Source organism: Eufriesea mexicana, unplaced genomic scaffold, assembly GCF_001483705.2.
Source record: "Eufriesea mexicana isolate 0111107269 unplaced genomic scaffold, ASM148370v2 scaffold36442, whole genome shotgun sequence".
Taxonomy (NCBI): Eukaryota; Metazoa; Arthropoda; class Insecta; order Hymenoptera; family Apidae; genus Eufriesea; species Eufriesea mexicana.
Window position 1 is genome coordinate 76,860 of NW_016942804.1, and position 27,925 is coordinate 104,784.

Consider the following 27,925-nt stretch of genomic DNA (forward strand, 5'->3'; position numbering starts at 1 on the left):
CGGCCTGCTCTTCGATTCCCCAAGATAGTTGGCGTTCCTTGCCGCTGGAACCGAGAAGGTCTAAGTTCGCGACGTTCCGTAGTCATTTTAAGGGTGTTCAGTCTATCGAGCGTCCATTCATTCACGAAATTCGCAGCGGCGAGAACAAAGTGGTCGTCGACGCTGTGCTTCACGACATCGCCGAGTTTGTTGCCGAGAACATCGAGAAGATCGAAGGAAGCGGTAGCGATCCATCTGAGTCGGAACGCGCGAGAACGGAGACGAGAACGACGTCGACGACGACGACGACGACGACAACCACCACCACAACAACAACAACAACAACAACAACAACAACAACAACAACAACAACAACAGCGACAACAACGAGGAGGAGGAGAAAGAGGAGAAGGAGTAGAAGAAGTAGCAGTAGAATCGTGGTGTATACGCAGTGCGAAGGGAAGAACAGCCTACATCCTTGGTGGCAGCGATGCGGGACTTTCCGCAGTTGGACGACGGTTACGCACGCGACTGCTTCAGGGATCATCGAGACAAATTCAATTCTACGAGTTCGGAATATCATCGGCACCGATATCGACGGAAAGGCAACGGGAAAGAAGCAGAAGTGTTTGGGCTGCGTCGCGTCTCTGTGGCGTGGGCCGTCGACGGGAACGATCGTCGTCGGGACAAACAGGGGACGTTAGCGTTCCCGAGCTTGTGTCCATGCGGCTCGATCCGCCCGGTTTCACGGGACCATCTACGTCGTACGATTGGAACTATGCAAGCGACCGTTACTCGTCCTCGGGCTTGCCTTTTCGCTTTCTTCTGCGCCGATCTATCATCCCGGGAATTTCTTTCTTTCGTTTTCGATCCACGGCCTCATTCGTTCGTGGTTCCGAGATTTTTTCTCAGCAACGAGAACTCACCGGAGTTATCGCGAACCACGTCTACCGTCGATTATCCTCGTCGGTTCAGCGTTGTTTGGTCGAGCACGAGGACGAATCCGAAACCAGAAACGCCACTGCCTTTCATGTCTCTTACGAATCAGTTTATCGTAGCGGAGTGCGCCCGCGCATTCGAACGCTCACGAATATTTTGCAGAAAAACGGTGATTGTCGTGTTGTACAGCGAGGGAACGATTGGTTTGACGTCGAAAGCGAGGAGAGAAAGGAAAACCACGGCGACGACGATGACGACGACGATGATGACGACGACGACGACGATGACGTCGATGAAGACGACGACGACGACGACGGCGACGGCGACGACGACGGCGACGACGGCGACGACGGCGGCGGCGACGACGACGACGACGACGACGACGACGACGACGACGACGACGACGATGACGTTGATGACGACGATGACGACGACGAGGATGGCAGCAGCGACGATGTCGATTATGTCGGTCGCGCCGACGATCGTACTTTATCGACATCCCAAGAATCGGGGTCACGGTCTTGTTATACCGGAAGCAGGAAACCGAGAACGAGGTGGAAGAAAGTTGACGAGAAACACGCCATTTTCGATGAATCTGTCAATTTCTCTCGAATTCGTATCGCAAATGCCACGAACGTTCCTCCAGTCGATGCATTTCCTTACACTGCCTATAATGACGAGAACGATAACGAAAGCTTTTGCGATATCGGTGAGTCACGTGTCGTGTTATCCCATGAGATCGGGAACGTTCGTGTCAGAGAGGAACGATATCGAGAAGAGACCAAGTTTTGTCGAGAGGTTCACGATTCGAAGGACGAACTCGAAGCGATCGAAGTGGACAGTATTCGTGGCAATGGAGAACGTTTTCGAAAATTTCGTGGTCGTCGTAAACGGAATTCTTGGAGGAGTGATACGCGCGGAAAGGTGCGTGTGGAGAATGGAAACGGCTGGAAACGCGAAAGCCACTACACTGCCCGGTTCCAGAAGCCGATCACCAACAGACGTAGCGAGAACGAGACGAAAATCTCGACGAACGGACCAACGAAGGTTTCCAATTGGTGTGGCCGAAAGTACGGATTGCTGTTCATCTTGTATCTATTGTCTTGGCCGTTGGTATGTTCGACGAATCCCTCCGGACAGTTTATCGCCGGTTTTACCCATAATCCATCCCTCGGTCCCGTTGACAACCTTCCGCGGCACAATGCCACGCAAACTTCGTCCTTGTTGTTATCGTCGACGGTGGTGCACCAACATCAGCAGCATCAGCAGCATCAACAGCATCAGCAGCATCAGCAGCACCAACAATATCAACAACAGCAGCAGCATCATCAGCAATTGCAAGAAGAGAAGGAAGCGCGAGAAGAATTGGTACGGGATGCCGAGTATAGCAGGGAGATTAACGGGCATCATCGTCGCCGGCACGAGGAGCAACAGGAAGAAGAACAGGGTCGCGATCAACGAGAGGTGGAAGAAACGTTGTATCGAGATCGCGAAGCTGTTCTCGAATCCGAATCGATACATCCTTACAACGAATACAGCTGGGAGGTGAACCAAATAAATCCTTGGTTATCGGCCTGCGATCTGGCGGGACCAGCACCGGCCGATCTTCAGGGTAGCTGCGGTCCACCGGAAGTACCGAAGAATTGCCCGGTCGCTTGCCCGGCGACGAGCTCGAAAGGGAACGGAAACGATGCCGAGTTTTTCGAGGTAATGAAGAAGGTGGAGGTTACCGAGAGGAATTGTTATTGGTCGACTGGAAGAGGAGAGAAGGCGGAATCGGAACGGTTCGGTTCGAGTTCGATAAAGTTGTCGGCGGCAGACGGAGGCGAGGACGCGAGTGGGAAAAAGGGAAGAACCGATGGAGAAAAAGCCGAGGGCGTACGGATAGCTCCGGAACAGTGCCTTTTTTATCTCGAACAGTCACATAAGAAGGACATCTGTCGGGATGATTTTGGCCGGACCAGTACGCGAAGTTTTTTAACCCCGAGGGAGAATCGATATTGGTTCATGAGCGGGTTGCGTCTGCGGCACTGCTGCGAGCACGCGGTGGTCAACGCCCTGGCACCTGGCAAGGGTGGTCCGCTCGAGAATGTGCTGAACGGTGGCCAGAAGTGCGCCGATGCCCTGGACAAGCTGTTGCTCGTCGATGCGTTAGCCGCGAGATTGCATTGTGAGTTCGAGGAAGTGCTCGCGCGATACGACTGTGCACAGCCATATTCGGTCATCTTCAACTGCACCCACTGCAAGGTAAGCGTCTACCACGCACTTTTCTTTTTTACTTAACCCTTTGCTTCTTTCTTTCTTTCGCTTCCCTTTCGTCTCTTTTATCCGCCACCTTTGTCGCTCGATCGATCACCTTAACGGCCTTATAATTACGTAATGTCCCAAGTACGCGTGTAATCGGTTGCTCGAGAGAAACCATTGCTTTCGCGAAAATCGTCCCGAAGAAGTCGGAGAAGGGATAAAGTGGAAACGAGTCGTTTGGCAGACCAGTCGAAACGGGAATCGACTCTTTTGTTTCGAGATCTCGTCGCACCGTAGTTGGCAAGCGTTGCGACTTAGGTTGGCGTCGCGTGCAGGATGCACCCTCGGCGAACGACCTCTTCCGCAATCAGTGCTAATAAGCGTTTCGTACGGAAAGCTCTGCAATTAGGAACGGATTCAATTTCTCCCTGCTTGCCTTTTTCCCTCTACTCCTGTCCTACTCCTTTTTATCGAATCTCTTCGTTTATTCGAGATACTTTGCCAAGAAACTCTTTGTGTCTCGAAACAAACGGGGATACTTGCAGACCTCGTGCAAATTCCTTGCACGTACGATCGATTCCCTTCCTCTGGTCCTTGGTTCGATCTCGTTACGCTCCATGGCTTCATGGAATCTCGGCCAATGAAATTGTCGCGAAGAAATTGGCCCGATTACTTCCTCGATCGTCTACGTAGCCCCGATTAACGCCGATATTTCTATAAACCCTGGTTGACCGAGGTCCAAGCCGACTCTCGAGACCCGAGGAGGGATTAAATTCGTGAAGGCTGCGAAAAAGCGATGACAAAAAATCGTCGGTGGTTGATCGCTTCAGGTTGGCCGGTGTTAACACCGTCGAGCTAGAAGCGTTAAGGGTTTTAGAAGCGATCGCGCGGACAGAAATTTGCGGAAGAAGAGCCGCTCGAGCGACGTTGATGCCAACTCGAGCGCAATATCGATTTAAACGATTAGCACAGCCATTCGTTCGCCCCATTTGCGGCTCGAGGGTTAATGCCGAATTCAGATCCCGTGTTTTATCTGTTATATACATATGTATGAGTCGACGCGTCGATTCGTTTCTTCGTTCGTTAGTTCGATTTCCATGTTTGCGTGGTGCAACTCTTCCGAGCGGTTCCTCTGTCATCGCGAGATGTATCCGGTGCGTGAACGGGACGTCCTGAAAACTTCCCCTTCGCGGTACACGTGCCTACATGAACGTATGTAGAACGCGTGCTAGATTTTTCGCCGGATAAAGCGTTTGATTTTCGAAAAAGGGACTAATTAATTAATTCTCTACCCGTTCGACGAAACTTGAAGGATCGTTGACCTACAAACGAAAAGAACGCGAGTGGATGAACGAACGCTGACGATGGTGAGAATCGGTTACAGTACACGAATCGTCTTTTCTAATGCAAGAGTGCATTAATTGGCGGATGCTTGCGCGGCCATTAAGCTCGTGCAGCTGCACGGATTTGCCAATTTTAGACGAACGAATCGAAACATCGAAGCGGGGATTCCGTTAACCGTAGAACGGTCATTCGTCGATTTAATTAGAATCGACGTTAAGAAGTAACGTATCGAGTAGTCCCCGCGTTTTGGATCGTTTTCGAACAGCCAATTATCGAATGCGTTCTATCCAGGTTATTTCTATCGTTCGTTCTTCCAACAGGTGCAATATACGTATCTCAAGATGGAACATGGATTTTTCTCTGATCTTTGGGCTTTCGGGAATTCGGTTACTCGTGCAACACAGCGATATCGTAGGACGAAACTCGTTAGCTTCTTATCCGGTCATGTTTCTCCCTCTATCGTTATCAATTTCTTTCTTTTTCTATTCGCATCGAACGAGTCCGTGTAATTACGTTTAACCTAATTTGTACGATGTTCTCGCTGATTGTATAGGAAACCAATTTGCAGATATTCCAGTGCGTTGAACACAGTGGCAGCCGTTATCAGTCACGTGTCGGTCGGTGGCTATCGGTTTTATCGTTGAAATTTTTTCGGTTCCGACAGCGATCCCGCATGCAATCGAATGGAAGTTCATGCTTGAGAATTTCTCTGCGTAGCATGCAGCGGTAGAAAGGGTTGAAAGGTCGGTGCAGGTGTACCGGAGAGGATGACCGGCGCAGTTGCAGGCACAGTTACAGTTGCAGCCCGTCGCTGGCAGCCGGTCATTGCTTCTCTGTCCTACGAATCCAGTGCCTGCGTTGGCGCCGGCGCCGGTGACGGCGTCGGCGTCGGTGTCCACGTCCACCTCTACGTCCACGTCCACGTCCATGTCCATGTCCATGTCCATGTCCACGTCGGCGACGGCATTGGCGTCGGCGTCGGCGTCGACGTCGGCGTCGGCCTCGGCCTCGGTGCGCGTACACGTATGCTTGCCGTACCGCTGTGTATATAGCTACGAGAAGTACACACGCGGATTGCCGGAGACAGACATAGAGGGAAATCCTCGCGTAACCTTGTTAATGGCTCGTTGTCCCTTCTCGAAACCGCTGTCCGAATGATGGATAGGATGTTTGATAACGATTAGCTCTAGGAAACTGAACGTTACTCGTCGAGCTCTCGATTCTCTTGGGTTTCTTAGCTCGCGACAGACGTTACGCACATATTTGTACACGTATCCCTGCTCGTACGCTTAACTCGGTTACTTTCGAGACGGTCGATCGTTGACGCGATGGAGTAAACGATGGGGTGGAAGTTAGCGACGCTGTTCGTTTGGTCGCGGGGCTAGGTAACGGGGATGGTTAAACAGATTTATCAGCGGGTGTTTCCCCGTGTCTCGCATTTTGCATTTCGTTCGATCGAAAGGCGCGAAAGTCGGGCGTGCGCTAAGTGCGCCTGCTCCAGTCCCGCTTATCCGCTCGTATGCAGACATGTGCATACATACGTGTCCCTACAAACGTGTACTTCACGCGTATGAACACGTTGACGCTCTCACCAACTGGTTTAATGATTAAACGTCAAGTATAGTCAGCCATCACTGTGAAACTGGTTGCTTATGGCAGCTAGTTTGCTTACGAGTTGTTTGCAACCGCGTTGTACAACTCTTACACGTAATTACAGATTCCAGCGAAAGAATCAATCGATGCGACGAGATTTGTCTTCGATTTTCGGCGACGGAGAAACCGCGGTGATCTTCTGCGAAGCGGATTTCGTTCGAATTACGGGAAAAATTGACGGCACGGAGCGGAAAGCGTTTCGCAAAGGATAAGAGAAAGTGGAAGAGAGACGCGAAGAAAGCGAATAATTTAGTCGAATGTCCCTTAGGGAAAACCCGATGCTGAGAATGGTGGAGAAAGAGAGAGAGAGAGAGAGAGAGAGAGAGAGAGAGAGAGAGAGAGAGAGAGAGAGAGAGAGCACGATACGTGGAATCGAGATTGCCAAAAGAAAGTTTCGTTCGATGCACCCCGAAATATTTTTCCCTCTTCGCTCGTGTAAAACACGCGGTTCGGAGCGATAGTTTAATAAAAGTACGATATACGAATAACGCAAAATAACGAAAGGGATGGATATTTTTGGTGGAGATTGTTTTAAAGGAGGGACGCGGAAAGTTGTTTATGGTTGGTTACATTTTTGGAGAACGGTTATTATCGATGCATAATATACGCAATTGCGAGCTGTCCGATGCAGTGTGCAGCCACTCCTCTTCCTCGTTCGTTTCGCATACGCGTGTATATCCGTGTAGGTACGTATGTGCACGTATGTGTAAGTCTCGTGTCCTGTGCAAGTTATGCACATATGTTATTCAACGACGCCTCGTCGGTGTCTCGGTTCTCGTCTAGAATCCGACGTAGGTGGACACTTCGGGTAATTGGCAACAAACTATGCGGATAAATGTAACTCTACCGGCATATATACCTTATTATCCCAATGAGCCAGGTGTTTCCATCGAGTGTCTCGTTTCCGATGCGAGCACTGTATCATCCCTCCTTTATACGGAATTTCTCGTCAATTGTGCGCATCGTCTATGCATATACCGTGTATGCACGTCGATTAATTGAACGAGCTTCTTCGAACTTATCCTCGCGTCATCGAGTAACGAGAATTCCTGCTACGAAGTCGATGATTTTACGTTCGTTTCCGTTATTCGTATCGGTTATTTATATTCGCGTGGTTCAGAGGAAACGATTAGCTGTTCTTTTGCGAATATACCGGAGAGTTCGCTTAAAACAAGGTTTCCTATTTTCCTATTTTCTGTAATGGGATACGCGAAGTTTGGTCGCTAGCTACGATCCGACCATAGCTTGTCTTTTACACGATTTTACGTGATACATCGGGTGTCGAATGCAGTCGCTATGCATCATGAGAAAACAATAGCTTCGTTGCTCCGCCGTTTCAACTTTCATACGAACGTATCGATTGTAAACGCGCGGTAAAAGTTGCGCGACCTGCAATTAGCGTAATCGCGTTGTTTTACCGCACGATAGTCTCGACAAAAGGTCTACAACGTGCACAGGATACGTATAAACTCGCGCCGATGCATCGACGCATTCGGAGAGGACGACGAGCGCGTTTTGGACGAGGTTCGAAACGAAGACACGAATTTTTCGACGCGGTAACGAATGAACGAGACGAGATAGGCTGCCCCTGATAAATCTTTAAGCGATTAAATCGAGTTTTCACGGTGGCGAAGTGTAACTAACGCGTCGTCCCGAGCCTCGATCGATCGTTCTAACGAAGGCGAATTAATTAACGAAATTGACGTAAAGCCGGACCGCCGACGCGTTCCTCGATATCCCTAGAAAAAATAAGTTGCGTTATTTCGACCGACCGGAAGACCAAACGAGGTTGCTATTCGAGCGACGAAAGGTCGGCCAGCAATCTTAAATCGAGATCCCGTTTTATTCAAACTCGCCTCTCCGCCGTCTGACGTATTCGATCCCAGATCTCAATCGCTCCTTTTAACTTGCTTGAATTAATTAACAAAATTGACGTCAAAGCGGTTAGCGTGGATGGTTATGGCCGATCGTTATTTAACCTTACTCTATCGAGCATTCTTGCAGTCGGTGCTGTTTCACAGACGCCGGCATTGCCATGTATCTAGCTCGCACTCGTATCCTAATTGATAATCTTGTCGGTCGTTGTATACTTGGCTGTACGTTGCGCGGCGCGAAGGGGCCGGGGGTGGTATGCAGGTGTGCACGAGTACAGAGAAGTATCGACGCGTTTGGAACGTTTCGATCGTCTGAATTCTGGCTGGTGGAAAATTCGAATGGAAAAGCGAGGAGAGAAAGAGAGGAAGGTAGAGAAAAAGGGAATCGGCGGGGGTTACCCTGAAGGTTGGGGTGGACGAAGGATGGTCGTAGAGAGGGGATCGGGTAGGAGAGCAAAAGGGGTGGGAGGATGCAAGGTGCAATCAATAGCGAGATTGCCCTCGCTCGGTAGCTACTCAACGCCAATAGAGGGACGTTATAGACACGAGCGTAGAGCCGTTACGATTGCAGATTCACTGCTCTGTACCGGATTCTGGCCTTAACAGCGTGCTTCCGCGTGCCTAAAGTATCTCCAGCGAAACCTTTCGATCCGTCTGCAGCGGATGCCACTAGCCTGCACCCTGCCGTTCCATCGGCCACGATTATTCCTAACCGATAATAAGCGATAATTTGGCCGTGACCTAATACGGTTGATCGTTGCTCTAATCGTTGCCTTAATCGTTGCCCTAATCGTTGCCCTAATTGTTGCTCCCCGTCATCGTGATCGGCTGGAAACGGTTGCAAACACGGCGCTACCGCAATGCCGGCGTTCGTTTTACCCGTTATTTTCTTGTCACATCTGTACGATTACGAGTACAAGTCCGAGTACGTAAGACCGAAATAACCTTCGTCGTTGTATCGAAAACGTTGGAGAAGAAACGTTCGCGTATAAAATCAAGCTTAGCTGCCATTTCGTACCGGTTCCAAGTACCTATTATTCTACTCTCCACTCGAATGTTACGAGTACTCGAGAACTGTGCTGCACAGCTCCTTTTCGTGTCAAGATTTTGTGGAACTTAAGCGAAACATTCCCTCAACCGCAATGCACTTCAAATTTCTTACCCTCACCGTGACTCAGCCTTCTTATCTTGTCTCCCGTTTTCCGTTCCTTCTCCCTGTTTTACCTTTCCCTCGTTTCTTCTTCTTTCGTCACCCTTACGAGAAGGACAGCGTGGTCGACGTCTGCATGGTAAATTTTCCTGGGAAACGATCTTCCGAGAAACGGCAAGATCAATCCGAAGGCAGACTGCCCTTTTTATAATTCCATGACATCGGAACAAGTGCAGGGAGTGAAGGCAGGAACCGCATACGGAGGAAATTCTCGAGAAAAACAACCATCCTGACCTATATACGTACTCGACGGAATTGTGTAAGACCTGGTGGAATTCGGTTTATTCTCGCAAACCTTACCCTCTCGCCTACCTACTGCAATTTTTTCACCTTGTCGTTACCGTTACGGGATACTTGGAACGCTTGTTCTTCCTGCACCACGGGTATCCCTTTTCCCGTATCGGATGGTCCAAGAAAATCAAAGCTCGATGGGTTTCTTTCTCGATATTCGGTCCTCCGATTTCGATATTCCGGTTGGATCCTCGGTATTCGGAGAAGGGGAAAAAATTCGGAAAAGGATGGAAAATTGGAATGAAAATGGCCAGAAAATAAGCCAACCGTCTGACCCATATACCTCTCCTCGATATCGCGAGCTATCCTGGAATGCGATTCCTATTCAAGCAACTTCCTTCTCATTTCTTTCCTTCGTATACGTCTGCCTCTCAAATTTTCCTCCCTTCGCTCGCCTGTCGTTCATTGTTTAAGGAGTGGAGAGGAGAAAATCGTCGGTTCGACTACTAGCTCGCGGAGGTGCACATCGCGTAGGCGAGATACTCCGTAACACGGGTCGTAATCGCGCGAGCACGTGTGTACTCGTCGAGAAGTTACCGAATCGATATTCCAGGTTGCCTCGTAAAATATCCACGGAAATAGATTATGTACATTTGCGGTGGGTGCATGTTCTCGGGGCACGATGATCGGGGAATAAGAATTCGTGGCCGTTCGATATGCGTTTAAGATATTCCGCGCATACTTTGCCTTATGGCCGAGCGTTTCAGGAAATGGCAACGTTACCGCGAGATTCTTCCCCCGAACTTTCTTATCTCTAAGAAACTTTCGCTTTCCCTGATTTATCGTTTAACGTTCCGAATGCTGGTTCGCGTGATTGTTCTTGCGCGAGGTTGCACCTTTTTCTTCTTCCTCCGCTTAGTCGTCGGATGTCGTGCAAGAAATTTGAAATGTTTCGCGTAATTGTGCCTTTAGCAGCTTTAAACGTAGACCTCGTCGAGCGTCAGAGTTGTAGCCGATAACCACCCATCGAGACGCATGTATATCCGCGTGCACATGTCTGAGCATGAGTGCACCTCTGTGCTTAACGTCGACACCTTGTCGGGAAAATACATAGTTCGAGGTATTGAGATGCCATGAATTCTTCATACTTATTTCGGTATTCGCCCGTTGCTTTCCGCAACGTTTGGTACAATCGTCCTTCTCCCTTTCTGCTCTCTTCATTTTTCTGTTATTTTTCCAATTTTTTCTTTTTTTTTTTTTCTTTTTTACACCTAATGTAAATCTAACGATTCGCGAGGAAATTTCAACGGTGCATCTAGACGAGAATTTCCCGATTAACCCGAATTCGCTGATTTATTTACGGCTAAGAGCGCGTGGATTCTTTGATAACAAAGGATGTCTGAAAAAGCGGAGTGACTGTAAAAGCACGCAATTGGTCTAAATTGATCGCGAGTGAATCGTCTCCGAACAGGTTATAATTAAAACGGTAATTAACTGCGCGGGCGTATTTAAATCCCAGGGGCGTAGGTATTTTGTCGGTGATCGTATACTATTTATTATGCGTATAGAAATCTAAACGTGTTTGTTGTCCGCGGGACAATTGTCAAAGACGTAAACGTATTAACGGCGATATTTCATCCACGGATTTAACCTGATTCGGTCTTGGAACGACTTTTCATAGGAAAGACTCGAGGAGAAATTTATTTCGGTCAAGTAAATGTTATCGAACATCGATAACTCGATAGAAACGGGAGCATCCTTTCGATAAATTTGCACGATCGAATACCATGCGTTTCTCTGCCGAGGAACAATCTCTCCCTATCTGCTTTCTTATTCTCTTTCATTTCCTTCCTCTTCTTTTTCTCCATTCCGTCCGGAAAATTCTTCCTCCGGGCCGGAAAGTTTAGTCGAAGCGAAGGACAGGAAAGTTGGAAGAAAGAAGGCTTCTCGTTGGGTTCGGTGAAATTTTGCTGAAAGAGTGGGCAGAAACAGGGTTGGAAAGAGGGCGAAGGAGCGAATACGGGAGTCGAAGGGCCGAAAGACGAAGGAAAGTAGAACCGGATAACAGAAGTAGAAAGTGGGGAGAGAAGGTGAGTGGAGAACTGGAGGAAAACTAGTTCGAAGTGAATGGAATACGGATCAATATCGTAGAGGGTGAAGTATCTTTCGGTTAAGATTCCTTTGGTTCAGGACGAACGAACTGTTTCGACAAAGAGGAAGTAGCAGTTATGTAGGTAAAAAGATCCTTTTCGTTCTCGCGACACCGTTTCTCGCGATTCGTACCATCCACCTTTTCTCCGTTCGGGATATTCGTTGTACGTCTAATTATTTAATGTTAGATGCGCCGAGCGAACGCGAATAAAGAATCTTCGTTGAAATTTCAATGGACGTAACATCCGTGGGTAGGCTTCGTAAACAATATCGGTTTTCGTCCCATGTGACCGTGCGGTAAAAGACTTTGTCGATCGATACGGCCGAAGCAAAGTAGAAAAGAGGAAAAGTTTTAATACGTTATACGAATTGTCCTCTTTTTCCTTCGCGCCCCCTAAACATACTTTGTCCTTTTTCCCCGTTCACTCTTCCATCTAATTTCTATCGGAACGAACGAAAGATCGAGGACGGACGTGACTTATTGCGACGTTGGATCGAGCTTTGCATCGTAAACGCGTCGTAAGCGAAGGGCGAATATTTGCACGTGATCCAAGCTTTATCGTTTATAGATAGCGCGCCGATCGCGTCGTTTGGTCTCGGTGTCTCTTTACCTATTTACCACGTGCAGTTACCTTCGTTCGATAGACATTAATTATCGTACCTGACGCGATAGAAACAAAGATACCTTTCACGCGATCTTCGCGATACGGGACGAAACGGAGCGTGGTTACGGAAATTAGCGTTCTCTCGCGGAACGAATGCTTTCGTTCGTGTCAAGAACGGAAACGCGTCGATGAAAGAAACGCGGCCTCCTATTCAGCGGAGAAAAGTAAACGGAAGGAGACAGAAATTTTCCGTGTTCGTCCGACTTCGGGCATCTTTTGCCGATAAAACTTGTTTCATCGAGACACCGTTTTTCTTTCCTTTTCCCACTGCTATCGTTATTATCAGTGTCGCTGGCTGAAATAACAGGCCAAGCCCTGAATCACGCATCGGGGGTGAAAACAATGTGCGATCGTGTTGGACACGGTTAAGCCACAAAGGCGTGACAGATTTTTCTTTCTCTTTTCAATTTTTTTTCTTTCTCTTCGCGTTTTCTTCGTCACGAGTAGTAAGACGTACGAAAGGAGAGGCGTAGCAGTAATCTGTCGGAAAGCGAGGGTTAGCGGTAACACGGTTTTTCCGTGATACGTAGCAGAGGGCGAGAAAAAGCTGTGCCAGGTTATATAGGATCGACGACGCGAGCAGCGTCTCGGGAATACTAGACCGTATGGCCATTGCTGCTCCCTGGTGTCCACCTAAAAATTAGAAACTTTTCTCCGTTGACCGCTAGGAAACCGTCTGCGAAATTCGTCCCTCTCGCAAACCGTTTCTTCATTTTTCCTTATTTTTCCTGCGAGATAACCTTTTAGTGTTTGCAGAATCGCTGCACTCGCGGGCATCGCGATGCCGTAAGATTTTCGCGTGTTTTCTCGATTAATGGAATGAAAGAATATCGACGCGACATCGATGCAACGTCCACGCGAAACCTGTCCAATGTCCTGTGACATTAACGCGTATACGGTGGACGATGGAAGAAGATAAACCGAGATCGAAGAGATCGTTGTTCTTTTCCATCGATTCTGCACGTTGGTTACCATCGTATCCGGCCTGATTGATAACAACGTACACGTCCACGAAACCTTCTCCGAGGCTGTTATTTTCCTCGGTTTAACATCGACGCTATGCCATAGATCTTCTCGGGAACGTTCGCTTTTTCCTTGTCGTTTTTCCCGTTTATTTCTCTTTCTTTCCGCTGCATCCTACGTTCTATCGTTGGACAAAATTAATTTTCACCGTGTAGCCTGTGTGGATCGTGATACGTGGATAGCGGATCGCGCGGTATTCGCCTCGAATTGATTTCCTGTCTGCTCATTGTCTGCGCGTTTCCATGTTTTTAGCAAGAAGAAAGACGCGGCGAATTGGAGAATATTTTCGATTCGCCAAGATAAGACGGCAGAAAGAAATGAAGAACGTCCGAGAGTGCTAGGGGTATATTTAGCTAGGTAATATCTGTCGATTTCTGCTTCTACTCCCCGGCGATGCTACCGATATAGATGCTCGGTTGTTCGTAAATATTTCAAAACTTCTATCTGGAAATACCTAAGGGAGCGTGCCAGTCCGTTCTTTCGAATCGAACTCTCTATTCGGGTACACACGCGATTTCGAGAAAATAGGACGACCGTGTTTCCAAGTCTCATCCTTACTGGGAGTGTTGCTGGTGTCCGCGATAAGCAGAGGGACGCATGTACGAGCAACTATTTGCTTGTTCTACTCTGTGTAGACACCGTCGAGTTAAGGTAAAATTCAGGAAATGGCGATAATCTCTTTCGACGTAAGTAAAAGATCCGTAACGATGCGTAGCTAAATCGCGCACATGTGGTACATATACCTATAAGGTACACGTACGTACGTCGATAACGTATCGTGTGATATATTCCGTTATACGTTCGATGCACGCCCGTTATTCCGATCTATGTACATATGCACATATGTCCTTAAATTCTCTCTCAGCAGGTCGATATAAGTCACGTGGCAGCATCACGTTGCCACCACGTATTCATCCTTCTTTCGATTATTAATTCTCATTTCACGTTCCGGTCTCTTTAACGTAAATAGCTGGAGCGTAAGCAGTAACGCCAGCCCAGAATCGATTTCGATATCGAACTCGATGCTTTTCCCCCGACTTTAGCCACGAAAAACTTTAAACGCGTTTCATCCCATCGGTTATGCCGCGTTTTTCCTCTTCGAGAGAAGAGAAGGCTACGCGAAGGACGCGAAAAGCAGGGCGAAAAACAGCGCAATCGTTAAACAGATTAGACAAGAAGTTAAAATTGCTTCTTTGGCAGCCCGGTGAACTAATTCGGAGGTAGAATATTTTGCGCTAACATCGGAACACGTAACTATCTTTATGCAATTAATTACGAGCCAGTTGCCGAGACCGTGGAACTTTACGCTATGCGTTGCACCTGCGCGTTTAAAGATTTTTCCCGATTCGCGGCGATATAAATGCCTATTGTCTTTTTCCAACGGAATCATTGCTGCGTGATTGTTAGCAGTTTCAAGTGAGATCTGAACGATACTCTCGGCGATTACCAGGTCTTTTCCCCGTGGATCGTATTTACGAGACGCTGCAGCGAACGTCGCGTTGCGATTCCTCGAGATAGGAGGATACCGGCTATCTGTCAAAATTCTTCCGGACGATGGAGAGGGCGTAATTTCGACTGGCAGGAATCGAATAGGAAAGGAGAAATCGAGCGATTTTTTGAAATTTTATTCCTTTGTCTCTCTTCTTATCCCTGTCGACGATGTGGAAAATTCCTAGGCCGCTGATAATCGTTAAAGGGTAATCGGTGCATTCGGTGCAAGCCACAAAAGTTGTTTCGAACGGCACGCTTTCAATTTTCATTCGCATTAAGTCGGATATCGGAGATTGTCGAGTCTCTTGTCGAGCGTTGAAATTCATTACGGCTCGCATTTACAGCATAATACAGAAGTTTAATAAGCGGATGCGTTTACGGCCAGCACATGTGCATCGTTCGACATAGACCAGTTGGCTCGCGACGATCATGCATATGTTTACAACCGAGCATCGATTCGAATGAAATTGAAATGGAATGGAAAGGTAATAAGGACGATGTCTCGCGTTTCCTTCGTTTCCCCTGTTTTTCCAGGGATCCGCTGTACAGCGCGATTCGCGTAATCCGAACTGTAAACGCCACCGTTTTGACACAATCGCGGCGATTTAGCTCGACAAATGGTTCGTTAATTAAAACTTAACGGGACGCGAACGATATGAAAAAGAAGGAAACATCGTGTTCTCGAGGCACACTTTATCACTCTTTGTTCAGAGTTATTAGAGCCTTTGTGCGGCTAGAGAAGCGACACTTGCCAGCGGCTGTCTTCCAAGCAATTGTCTCGGTAAGAAATAGTACCCTGGTGGTGTATAAGGGTGTAACTACATGTTTTTCCGTTTGTCGGAGGATTGTTCGTGAAATTGCGCTTACTCAAAAGGTAAAATGCCCTCGGGATCCGCATTTGTGATAACTCGACGACTGGATCATCCGAATCCGAAAATGCGCATCTCACGACTCGTCGAATACCGACTTGTCCGAATCAGGGTAGTTGGCTCATCGAAGATAAACGAACAAAAGTTCCTCAAAGTGTCGTAACCTTCGCGGTCATCGTTCTTAAACGCGACCGAATTAATTAGACGAGCCGTAATTAATAAATATTCGCTTACTCGCGAACAATCGATAAAAGTCCGCCGCTTAAAAAGGTATCTGAAAAATTCGGCAGAGTTTCCATTTTCTGGAGCGAAACTAATTGAAATCCGGTACGCAGCGACCGAGTAACTAACGATATTGAAACTTGGATGTTTGAACGCGGCGCGGGTATACCTATCCGTTAATGAAATCTATAGGGGAGGAAATCTAAGCGCGGTCAAGCTCCGATCGTTGTAAGTCGGAATGAAAATCGATCGTGAGTTATAAGGAGGAAAGACGTTGGACGTGTCGTAAAAGTATAGGAGCACGCCTATGTATGATCAAAGGATGACCAGAACAAGGACAAGCCGCGATTGATCGCGAGGAAGATGAACGCGCGAAAGCAAGATTAGCGAGAGCAAGAAGAGGTGAAGCCCACCGCGACGAGGTTGCAGAAGGTGTAGGAAGCTGGCTAGAGGAGGGGTAGGATTTGGGGTAGCATTGGTAGAACGGTGGCACAGATATGGGCCAGGTAACCAGGTCACCGCGACTAAGGGCATTGCTTTTACAACCGCCAACCACCACCGTCACCGTCACCCCATTCGTGCTGCTCTAACCTTCCCCACCCCTTCCTCCCTGCTCCTTTTCTTTCACTCTTTCTCTCTCCTTTTCTCTTTTCATCCCTTTTCCTTCTTTCGTCCCTTGCTTTCCTTCCTTCCTTCATCGGCACTTCGCTACTCGATACAGCACGCATCACGCACGAACAACGGTTCCATCTCTCTGAAACTGTCTCCCTTTACACTCGTGTTCTTATATTTTTTCATTCTTCTCGCATCTTTTCTCTCGGTCGTTTCGCTCTCTGGAGAATAAAATACTTTGTTTAATTCCACCGAGTGATACGGGAGATTCGAGAGGGTCTCGACGGCTAGCGAATACGCGAAGATTTTCATCGGAAACGTGGATATCCGAGTTAAACAGGAGATTACGTTAGAGATCGACTTTTACGCGTTACGTATCGTGCGCGTCAACCATTTATGGCTTCAAAACTGTCCGTTCCTCTCCGTTTAATCTCGAAATTCACCGTTCCCTTCTTCTTGTCCTCCACTCGCTGTTGGAGGTAATTAATCTGGCGTACTCGCCAAGTATGGCACTCGTGGCCTGAAAAGCTCGTTCATGAGCCAAGCACGACGTAAACGAGAAACACCGGAACCGAGGCTACGGTTTCCGGTTCCATGAGCACCATTTGAAAATTTCCCACCGAGAAATTGGCACGCACGCTAGGTCAACTAAAAGAATCCTTCTCTACCTCGAGTCATGGTCGTCGCGATCAACGTTCTATTCACAGTAAAATGCATCGTGTAGGATATTTTGAATCGATGACCGAGCGTGACCGTTAAATCGTTAAATTGCCCGCTACGCGCTTTGTTAGTTCGTCCAAGTGCAGCGCACTCGTTTTTCGAAGAAAAAAAAGAAGAAAAAGGGTGGTGGGGAGGGAGCAGAAAAAAGAAAAAAAGAAAAAAAGAAAGAAAAAGAATCGTTCGCGCAAAGAGCATTACTAATTTCAAAAGCCTTTCGTCTTTGATCTCGACGACCTAACCGAGACAAAGGATTACTCCGACGTATTCCGAAAGAGGGATAAATTAATGTCACGAATCCGTAGTGAACAATGACAGGCCGAATTACGGGTCGCTGTATGCGTTGTATATACACACCTGCATACATAGGCCCGTTAGAAAATACGGGAACACGGACATGTATACACGTGTACCTAGCTGCATGCGTCTATCGTCTATATCGAAGAGAGAAAAGTAGAACGAGAAGAAAGGAATTTGGAGTCGATATACATTAGTCCGTGTGAAAAGAAATTAAATACGTGGTCCATCACTGGGATGAAATGTACCTCGTCATCGCAAGTTCGTTGCGAACAAAACGAACCGTTTCGACCGACTATATCCGATTTCCGATTTCCGATTTCTTTTCACCCGTATCTTTTCTTCGCCTCCTTTCTTTCCCCCGTTCTTTCTTTTCCAGTCCGATTCAATCTGTGCTAACGTACAAACGGAAAACACGTTTCCAACCCTGTAACCGTGTACGTCGTCGGAAACATCCGCTACTTTCTACATTCGGGTTAAGAATCTTGCTCGATTTATAGACGAAATAGAGGGAAAAAGGGAAAGAAACAGGAAACAGGGAGAGAAGAGTAGGGGAGATTAGGCAGGAAACGTGGAAGTACAGAAAAGCTGGGGTGCATCGCGATATACGCGTATGTACATACGTAACCGCGAACACGTCGACAGGGTGGATATGAATTACTAAGGGAAAGAAATCGGAAAATGACGTATTGTTCGAAACCTCTGCTCCATTATAGCGATCTAAAAGTAAAAGAATGGTGGGGCGAGTGATCGAGGAGGACGAGGTGTAGGGGAGACTGATCGGGCGAGTGACGAAGCGCGAAGTGGGAAAGGCACAGCAGGCTGGAGACAGGGATGTTGCGGGTGACGCGAGAGGAAGATGAGTCGGGGATGGCAATGGGACAAAAAAGGAAGGAGGTAGCCTGAAGGGGAGGGTGCCGCATCTGCCTAGCTCGAACGTAGATACTCGGTGGAGGCTGGAGAGAATTGGGTCAACCAACTTGGAGTGTACTTCAGGTGTAGCTACCTATCTACCTATCTACCGACCCATCATCCTAGTATTCTCCGCTACTCCTTTCGCGTTCTTCCCGAAGAATCTATCCCCTTTCTTTCCTCGTTAACTGTGCGACGAACCACGCCATCGTCCTCGGGATCCGTCGAATCGAAACTTTTACGGCTCGGTTCGTGCCCTATCTTTGAGCTTTGTTCGTCCCCCTTCGACACCAATCTCGTTGCTTCGCGCGGCCAACTTTTCACACGATCCGATGCTATGTCCTAATTACAATCTGCAATTTCAATGTCACCCAATCGGGTTAGCAGACGAATAGGACCGCGATATACGCAATCGTTGATAACGCGGTCACTTCGACGATCCTCGAGTTTTCCACAGAGCAAGATGCGTTCGTTTCCGCTGGCTATTGTTCCAACACGCGATCCACGTGTCCCGTCATTCAACCGCTAGTTCCAGTGTTTCGAGGATCGTGATAGTATTCGTAACTGCAACTGGATAACAAGCCTAATCATTTTTCGATTTCTCCGATCCGCGTAACTCGGCTTTTCTCCAAGTTACCGACGCGTCGGAAACCGACAGGCGGACGCTGGTTCCTGATATCGTTTTCAAAGTAATCGCAACTCTCGAATAAAGTTGGCAGCGATACAAACCACTGCATCGCGACTTCCGAGAGCTACTCCTTTATCTCATCCAACTCGATTCGTACGAAAAATATGATTTTCTTAAATCGCATACGAAATCGCCGGTATATCGAATAATCTGGATCGATATCGGGCATTTTTCAAAGGATCGGCTGAAATATACTACCGCGGATAGGAAGGAAAACTCGTGTGGTTATTTTGGAATCGTGACACCCGATATACAGATATCGGTATAACTGATTCGATTCGATTCTGACGGACAACAAAATGATACCGTCGATAATTCCCTATAATGATTTAACGCGTTCGTTTCCGGCTCGGAATGTTCGGAAAGGCAAGTCTATCGTGACATAGATTAATCGTAAGATCCGCTCGATCAGCCGCACTAGCTCCCTGCGGGCTTTCAGACCCATGAACTGCTTACGGGTGGAAATAGGCCATTTCTAAATCCCCAGTAGCTATGCAAGCTGGCACGCAAGTCGATTAACCGAAACTTAGATGGTCAAATCTATGACGGCATTGTTCCTTGGACGATGCAGAAGCTACATCGTTGCTTCGATCGGAGTATGATGTCTGAAACGGGTATTCGACGCAGGGACAAACGAATCATCGAATGTTTGGAGGTTAGACGAAAGGTAACGATTATATCGAGGTTACTTCGTTTTATCCGGATACCCGGCTCGTCGATACTCGCGTGCCAACTAACTTGGAAAAGCTCGAGCCAAGGTTACATCGAGCACGAGGTAAAACGCGTGGTCGTTTCGTTTGCCCGTGTCATGGGATATCAGGTCTGAGTTCCGTTTCTTTCGGTTCTGTACACGAAATACTTAATAAAGCGCTGAAGAGACGAGAGTGAAAATAATGAATACGGATAGAGAGCAGTCGGGGATAAGTTACCGTGCCGAATAAAAGGGTTTTCCTGCAAGCAGAGTGTAATTATAACACGCTCTTAGAGGATGCGCAGAAAGGGTAATATTTAAAGTATATGTAGGTCAGCCAGTGACCTGTCTTATTGCCTGCTCTGACCTGATCATCTCGAATAGAAGTCCGAAAACGGACTAAAAAGCCGAGAAGAGCGTAGCCCGATATAATACGTAGCGGTTTCACGATGGAAACGTTTCAAATTCATCGTACCGCGCGTTCAACGCGCAAGTCTCGGACTCAGGATATACTTTGTGATTACAGGAAGCATATAGAAAATGGGTGTGCAGCTCCCTGGTGCCTTACTTTGCTCATGGGGGACCGCAGGATTTGGATAGCTCTAACAGCTGGGCCGGGAGCAGACTTCGATCCTGTCGGTCCTTTTGCCAATCCGTGGAGCAACGTTGCCCTTACTTACTTCCGGGCGATCGTGCCCCCGCGTATCCCACGCAATACGCCGGCGAACCCACTTTTCTTTGCAGAGGTAACTCACCATTCATACGTAATTCGTACCATGCGCTCTTACTTGTCTCGTTATCTTCTTTTACGTACGCGATATCTGTTAGACGAAGAAGGGTAATAACATTTTTGGCACCCTCTCGATTCATCGTCGAAAGGTTCGTCTTGCAAAGAGACTGTGTTCGGGCTTGTTGGATTTTCCGATAAAGATAAATAGATAGAGGACGGGGTGAGTAATGACGCAGGAAGGATGCAGAATAGGGTGGAATAAAGAGAATTGGGGGAAATGGGAGATAGTTTAAATGTACGCAGGAGAGAAGGTGGTTGGAAATCGAAATGATTTCAGATCCAAATATCCCCGAGACCGGAGAGCAAGCTGCAAGGGCATTACATAGCAGCGAAGAAGACGAGTGTTGCTTTCATGCGTGTTCCGAGGAGTTACCGGGATTGGGTATCTGCGCGAATTGCACCGATCGGGAACCACGAAGACGCGGGAAGAACCACGATCCTCCGACGGCACCCCGTTGCGAGATTAATCCCATTCAACCAGCTTCCACAGGTACGTTCTTCTGTTTTCCTTTGGCACCAAGGGGGAATTCCCTGTTTGGTAAGAGCAAACGATCTGAGACGTTTTGCCAAAAATTTCGCGAATCTGATTAAGATTTTGCGTTGCTTGTTTCGATCAGGTGGAGGATATCAAGAATCGGGATCCACAGGCAGCAGTTTGGAAGAAGGAGAGAGATACGACTTGTCCACGGATTCTGCAGCTGCCTCGATGACGAATATGGCGCGACAGCAAGGAACATTGGTGTGCGGAACTGGCGGTGGTGTCGGCTCGATCGCGAGCGTTTCCTCTTCCGCTCGATTGGTGGCTACCATTTTGACCAGCATTTTCGGCAACGTTCGAACGATTCCCGTCCTCTGGATCTCAAAGATCTTTCTTTGGTCGATCGTGCCGCTCGGTGATAGTGACGGTGTTGGTAGTGGTAATGAAAATGAACCTAGTGTCGGTGTATCCAAGGGCAAGAAAACGAGTCAGCTGGTAGAGTTTGTCGCTTGGCTGCATCGTTGCTTTGGCAATGTCAGCGTACGTAACGGTGTAAACTGGTTGCTCGAAAAGTCGATGGTGGTCGAATGTCGCTGCCAAAGTTGGTGGTATTGCTGTTGGTATTGGTGGTGGTGGAGATGGCGAAAGATATCGAGCGGTTGTATTAGATGGAAATTTCGATATCGACGTTACGAAGAAAGTCATTTCGGTCAATTCCTTGGTACGCGTTGTCCTATAACATTCGGTGCTACTTTGACTCCTGTCACCTCTGCCGCTACCACCGTCGCCATTGCCATCGTTATCGCTATTACCATCGCCATTGCCACCGCCATCGCTATCGCCATCGCCATCGCCATCGCCATCGCCATTGTCAACGCTAACACCATCGCTACCGCCACCGTCACTGCCGGTGCTATCACCATCGCCACCGTCATTGTCATCATTCTCGTGAAAGACGAATACGTTTTCCATTCGCACAAAACGTATCGCGATTCATTCCTCGTTGATTTGTTCACGGTAAAGTGCTCATGGAGACAATGGAACTGGTGGTGGTGGTGGTTGTACCGATGGTGGAGATCATGGGAAACGAATCAAGGAGGATTCGTCGGAGTCGGTATGTCGGTCGGAAAAAAGAATCGCCCTCGTGCGCTTAAACACGATCGATGCAGAATAGCTGATCGAAGAAGAAGAAGAAGAAAAGGAAGAAGAAGAAGAAGAAAAAAGGAAAGAAGGAACAGAAGAGCTTCGGAAGTTTCTGAAGAGGACGTTCGATCTTCTCCGTCTAGACGTCGGTATTTCAAACTATCCTCGAGGAAAGACCCACCATAGAGCATTTCGGGGAAAGCGCAAAAGCGTGAAACACAGGTTTTTTTCTATCGGTAATCAGAGCTCTATCGGAAAGGACTTTGGCCGTACCTTTCTCGATTTTCAATCCTCGAAATCAACGGTCTTAACGCGAGACAAATCGCAAAAAGACTGGAGTTCAAGGAAGATAAGGAAGAGCACGTAAAAGGCTTAGGAAGGTGAAGAAGAGTAGGAGGGTGATCGAAAATAAGGAGAAGAAAACGAGAAACGTTTGACGTATGTACGTACGGAGGAGAAAGACATACGAACGGTATGTGATGACGAATGAGAAAGTAGTGGAAGTCGATGTGCAACGCGACGTAAATTTTTCAAAATGAACATACAGAGGAATTGATAGAAATGAAGAATCAAGATTTGAACATCGAAGAAGAATGAAACATGTCGATGTTTTAAGTTTGAACGTGAAGACAAAAAGGACGTGAAACAAAACGAAGAAATCGTAATGTCTGTCGCTAATAATAATGCTAACGATAATACAATAATAATTAATTGATTAAAAATACTAACAATGACGACGACGACGACAATGACGACGATAACGACGACGATGATGACGATGAATACACGAAGACGTTGACAATAACAATAACGATAACGATAACGATGACAATGACAACGGTAACGATGATGTTAACGATAACGATAACGATGACGACGACGATGACGATGACGACGACGACGACGATGACGATGACGATGACGATGACGATGACGATGACGATGACGATGACATGACGATGACGATGACGACGACGACGACGACGATGACGATGACGATGACGATGACGATGACGATGACGATGACGATGAAGATAACGACAACGGGGACGAGGACAATGACAGTGATGAACACAATGATATGCAAATGATGACGATAATGATAATGATGGTGACGAAGAACAATGAATAAATAATAGTTAACGAATAATAACGATGATGCATAATAAAATAAATGATAACGATTAAATAATGAGGTAATGATAAAAAAACAATGAAATAACGTTAACGTTAACGATAGAATGATTACGATTACAGTTATTGTTACACGTTCGATGCGTCGCATGCATATGAACAAACACGAACATATACACACAACACATGCAACACGTACACAGAAGTAATAAATAATTTCGAGAAAAAAAGAAAAATAAGAAGGCGAATGAGCGAATGGAGGGGACGAGAATACGCGGGGTAGTATTGCGAGGCGAGAATATGCGATAACAGGAGCGGATGGGACAGGTGAATATACGACGAAACGAAAAAATGCTACCGAATGCGAGAGAAAGTACGAGAGCAGCTGATTTAGAAACGGTACACACAAGATGCACTCACACATTTTCGTATAAGCCATTAACGATTAACGAGACATTAAAAAACAAAAAAAGACGTAGATAGATAGTACTTCGGTCGTGATAGAAAAACGGAATCGTGAAGCGAGATTCAAGCAACTCGAGTACCGAATTGATACGGGAAAGGAATTATACAACGGTAGAAATAACAGCGGAATAAATAAACACGACGTTATCGAGGTATAAATATGTGTTCGTTTAGACATTACAATAACTAAGTATTGCATTAACATAGTCGTGTAACGATATAAATTAAAACAAAGAAAACTGAGTGAGGGCGCGAGTGTCTATACGTGTGTTTGAGGAAAAGAGACACAGCGATAAACCGAAGAGTGGAAGGAAAGGAGAGAGAGAGAGAGAGAGAGAGAGAGAGAGAGAGAGAGAGAGAGAGAGAGAGTGAGAGTATATGCGTGTTTGCATATGTATGTATAAATGGAGAGAGAAGGGAGAGAGATAACGATAGAGTGAATGAAAAGTTGAAAATGAGGAAAAATGGAAGAAATGCTAGAGAGCATACGAGGAAACGTTGATTAGGAAAAGAACAAAAAAATCGTAGAAAACTGATGGATTTTTTATAGGGAAATATTCTAAAGAGATATTACGAAAATAGCGGTATAAACGAAATTTTGTTTTTCATATTCTTTTCCGCACAGTGTACGTGGCTTCGATTTCGTGGGAACGTCAGATGTCGCGAAATGTTTGCATAATGTAATTACTACGAAATAACACGCGTATAGGAAATAAATCGACGAAATCAAATATGTACGACCGTTCAAAAGGGAATGGATAATATCCGAGAAATAGTTACTTTTTTCATTACCTTTAGACTTTTGAACGGTAGATTGAAATATGAAGGGAAAAAGAGAGAAGTAGAAACGTTCTTCTCATTGTTACTATACTCTCATCTAATCGCGATACTCGTTTACACGTATCGTGCGAACACAGTGGTAGGATTTCGAGGAGAGCACTTTCGTTTCGGTGCAAGTACTTTGACGGTCCGTAAAATGTACTCGAAACGATCGTTCCTTGTTTCACGTTCGTATGAAAATCAAGAAGCAAACGGCGAAAAATAAGAATGCGTATTAGAATGAAAAGCGCGGGTTCGTAGATCGGCGGCGAAGCGAAGCCACGGTGGCCACTATGCGGAGTAAGAGGTAAAAAGTACAGAATACGGTAAAGAATCGTCGTCGTCGTTGTGTCGTAATTGCAAAGAAGTCGTGCACAAGGGGGGCATGTGTTAGACGCGTAATAGAAGTACACGCATATACGTACAGCGTACACGGAAATAAGAAATGTACACGCGGATATAGAAGGACAGACACTGTGCCCCGCGTGTGCATTCATTACGTTGTTAAACATTGTCCAATACATAATTGTTACTAACTTATATTTATAAGATGAACGAGAGAAATAGCCAAACAGAGATAGAGAGCCTGTGTGTGACTGCGCAACAAAGAGAGGCAAAGTGCGAAAGACAGAGCGAATGAGAGAAGAGACGAAGAAACGAATGAGAGCGCAAGAGGGAGAAAACGACTACGAATTGGAGTGAAGCAAAATATGGTCAACTTATATGGAAAAAAGGCATATAAATATTATAAATACATATATAAATAGATATTACAAAAAAAAAAATTGCCAGTAGGAAGGGAGGAGAAGATAAAAGGATGTAGATGAAAGGAATTTAAGAGGAGCGATTGAGTGATTATATGTAAATATATATATTTACATGTATATGTATATATGTAAAGTTACGTGTATACATATGTATGTACGTGTGCGTGCGCGCGTTTGTGTGGGTGTGCAAACGCACATGTGACGCCCATGTATTCGCACACATATAAACATACATATACACCTGCTCGTGTATGTGTGCGATTTAGTAACAGAGAAAAAGACGTAATAGTGGTGATGTGTGCGGTGTATGCGTGCGTCGGGGATCGAAAATAACGAACGAGAGTCTAGCTATCCCAACCTGCTTTCCGTGCAATTTTTGCGGTTGAACGAAACAGATGATGGCTGCTGCGTACGTCGAAAGCAACGTGGGAGAGAGTGTGCGAGGAAGAGAGGGAAAGGAGTGAACGAGAGAGAACGCATACGTATAATGACGTCGTTGATCGAGAAGAAAAAAAGAATGATAATTAGGAAACGAATGATAGCAGAGTACGTGAGACGAGAAAAATCGTATGACCTGTAACAATGGAACATCGACGAAACGGCAGTCGGTAAAGAAGAAATCTGCTAGATGCAGCGTAGTTTTTAAGACAATTAATTTTCGGTGATAGTAGGACAGTAAAACGCACAATATGCAAACGCAATTACACGACTTACATTTTTTCGCTTAAACAGCAAACTAATCCGTTAAACGGTGACCGGAGCAATAAATCGGAACGTTTCGAAACGACGATACAATCGGACAGCGACTCGATGTCCTGTCTGGGGGGAAAAAGCAGGAGACGAAATAAAAGGAGAGTGAAAAGAAAAAAGAAACTCATGTGTGTTGGATGGTTAGGAGACATACATGTATATACGTGTACGCGCACCCGTCTCTCCGTACGTACGAATGACGAGTCGAGAAGAAAAATCGGAATAACCGAAAGGAACGCAAACCGATAGCCAGCGAAAAAGTGACGTATTCTTAGTTCTCAAGTGACCATCTAACCTATTCGTATTATCTTTCGAGGAGAGACATACATACGTACATAGGATCTAAAAATAGGCTACGACTCAAGCGAACCACGAAACATAGAGTCGTAAACACGTGTGATTCGTTTGATCACAGTTACGCGCGAATTATGCGCAATATGTTCTATCGATTTGTAAATACGCACACCTACGCATACGCCTAAGCGTAAGCAACGCGGTAAATGCTTTTTAAACGGGGACACGCGTATTACGTTGACACGTTAAATCGTTGGTTGAGCAGTTTCTATTTCGTGCACGATCTTATCTCGAAAACTAGCAGTCGTCTCGGGAGTTATTTGAAACAATGATTTTCGCGTTGAATCGAGACTTCATCGACCGAAGATTTCGTAAATTCCTACTCTAGCGAGATTCACTTCTTTAGTTATTACATAGGTCTATTCTCGTCGCTCGAAGTGTTCTCATTTTTCTTGTCGATCAGGCCTCTTGACTTCCGGTCGATTTGTTCTCTCTATCGACATGTTCTACATCTTCGAGAAACGATAAATCAATCGATATCGATATCAAGAGACTTTTCCAAGATTTATCGTTCCCGTGGATCGCGTTTCGTTCGTTCGCTCAGAAAATGATAAGTAACGTTCTTCGACCTTCAACGAAGGAAATCATACTTCTTTTCTTTTCTTCTCTTTCTCCTTGTATTTTTCCTTATTTTCTTCTTTTCTTACAGATGGCAAAAGGTAGAGGTAACGACAAAACTGAGAAATCCTTCCTGAAGAACGTATACGCGTGTTCGCAAACTGACCAAAGTACGACCATGTTATGACCAAAACAAGCTGCGTTCTCTCGATGTACTCGTTTCGGACAATAGTCTTTAGAGTCGCGGTCGCATTTACGTTCCAATCGATTCGAAACTCTACTCTCGAATTCGAGGAGCTCTTCGTGATGCTTTCTCTTTTGTTCACCTCCTCCCTCTTTTTTTCGCTATTCGAATTCGTAAAGAAGCAATCGATAATCCACGCTTCGTGCGCCTCTGTCTCTCCCGTTCAGAATTCTCAATCGCGAATCGATAACGTTTGTCACGCCCATTCGCAATATCGAGATGCTAATGCGGCTAAAGCCTAACGTTTTCGTAGAAAAAGAACTGCCCATTTACCTGTTTAATGAATCATCGAAAGACACGTAATTCGCCGAAAACGTTTCGATAAAGCTGTACTCCAGGTCCTAACCTAAACGAATCCATCGAATTTCTTCTCCTCTTTGAAGGGAAAATTAATTTCTCGCTACGTCTCGAAACGTCACGAATACTTGTCTTGGATATTATTTTCACGTACAAAGGAAAATAATAAGGTAGGAATGGCTTGGAGCACGATAATACCGTTACCAAATTAAAAGGCCTGTACTTGCAGCTAGGCCGTTCCTTTGAACATCTATTTTTTACGATTGTTGCTGAAAATTAATTTTCCCCTCTTCCCTTCCGTTTTATTCTCTTTC

General features: G+C 46.4%; 1 protein-coding gene across 1 annotated transcript; it reads left to right on the forward strand.

Annotated features, from left to right (window-relative positions):
- Positions 1 to 681: 681 nt before the first annotated feature.
- Positions 682 to 22,965, forward strand: Mid1 (calcium-permeable channel component Mid1). The gene is made up of 5 exons (XM_017909919.1): positions 682 to 1,187; positions 1,386 to 3,165; positions 20,339 to 20,558; positions 20,880 to 21,092; positions 21,220 to 22,965. Exons 1-5 carry the CDS (start codon positions 703 to 705, stop codon positions 22,407 to 22,409), a joined length of 3,888 nt encoding a protein of 1,295 aa, XP_017765408.1. The 5' UTR covers positions 682 to 702; the 3' UTR covers positions 22,410 to 22,965.
- Positions 22,966 to 27,925: the final 4,960 nt, after the last annotated feature.

What these genes read in the sequence shown, in the direction of transcription:
- Mid1 (XM_017909919.1), top strand. Translation starts at nt 703, where the DNA reads ATGCGGCTCGATCCGCCCGGTTTCACGGGACCATCTACGTCGTACGAT. An exon ending in GATGACGACGACGATGATGA is followed by an intron (nt 1,188 to 1,385) that starts CGACGACGACGA and finishes TGTCGATTATGT; the next exon opens with CGGTCGCGCCGACGATCGTA. An exon ending in ACCCACTTTTCTTTGCAGAG is followed by an intron (nt 20,559 to 20,879) that starts GTAACTCACCAT and finishes AAATGATTTCAG; the next exon opens with ATCCAAATATCCCCGAGACC.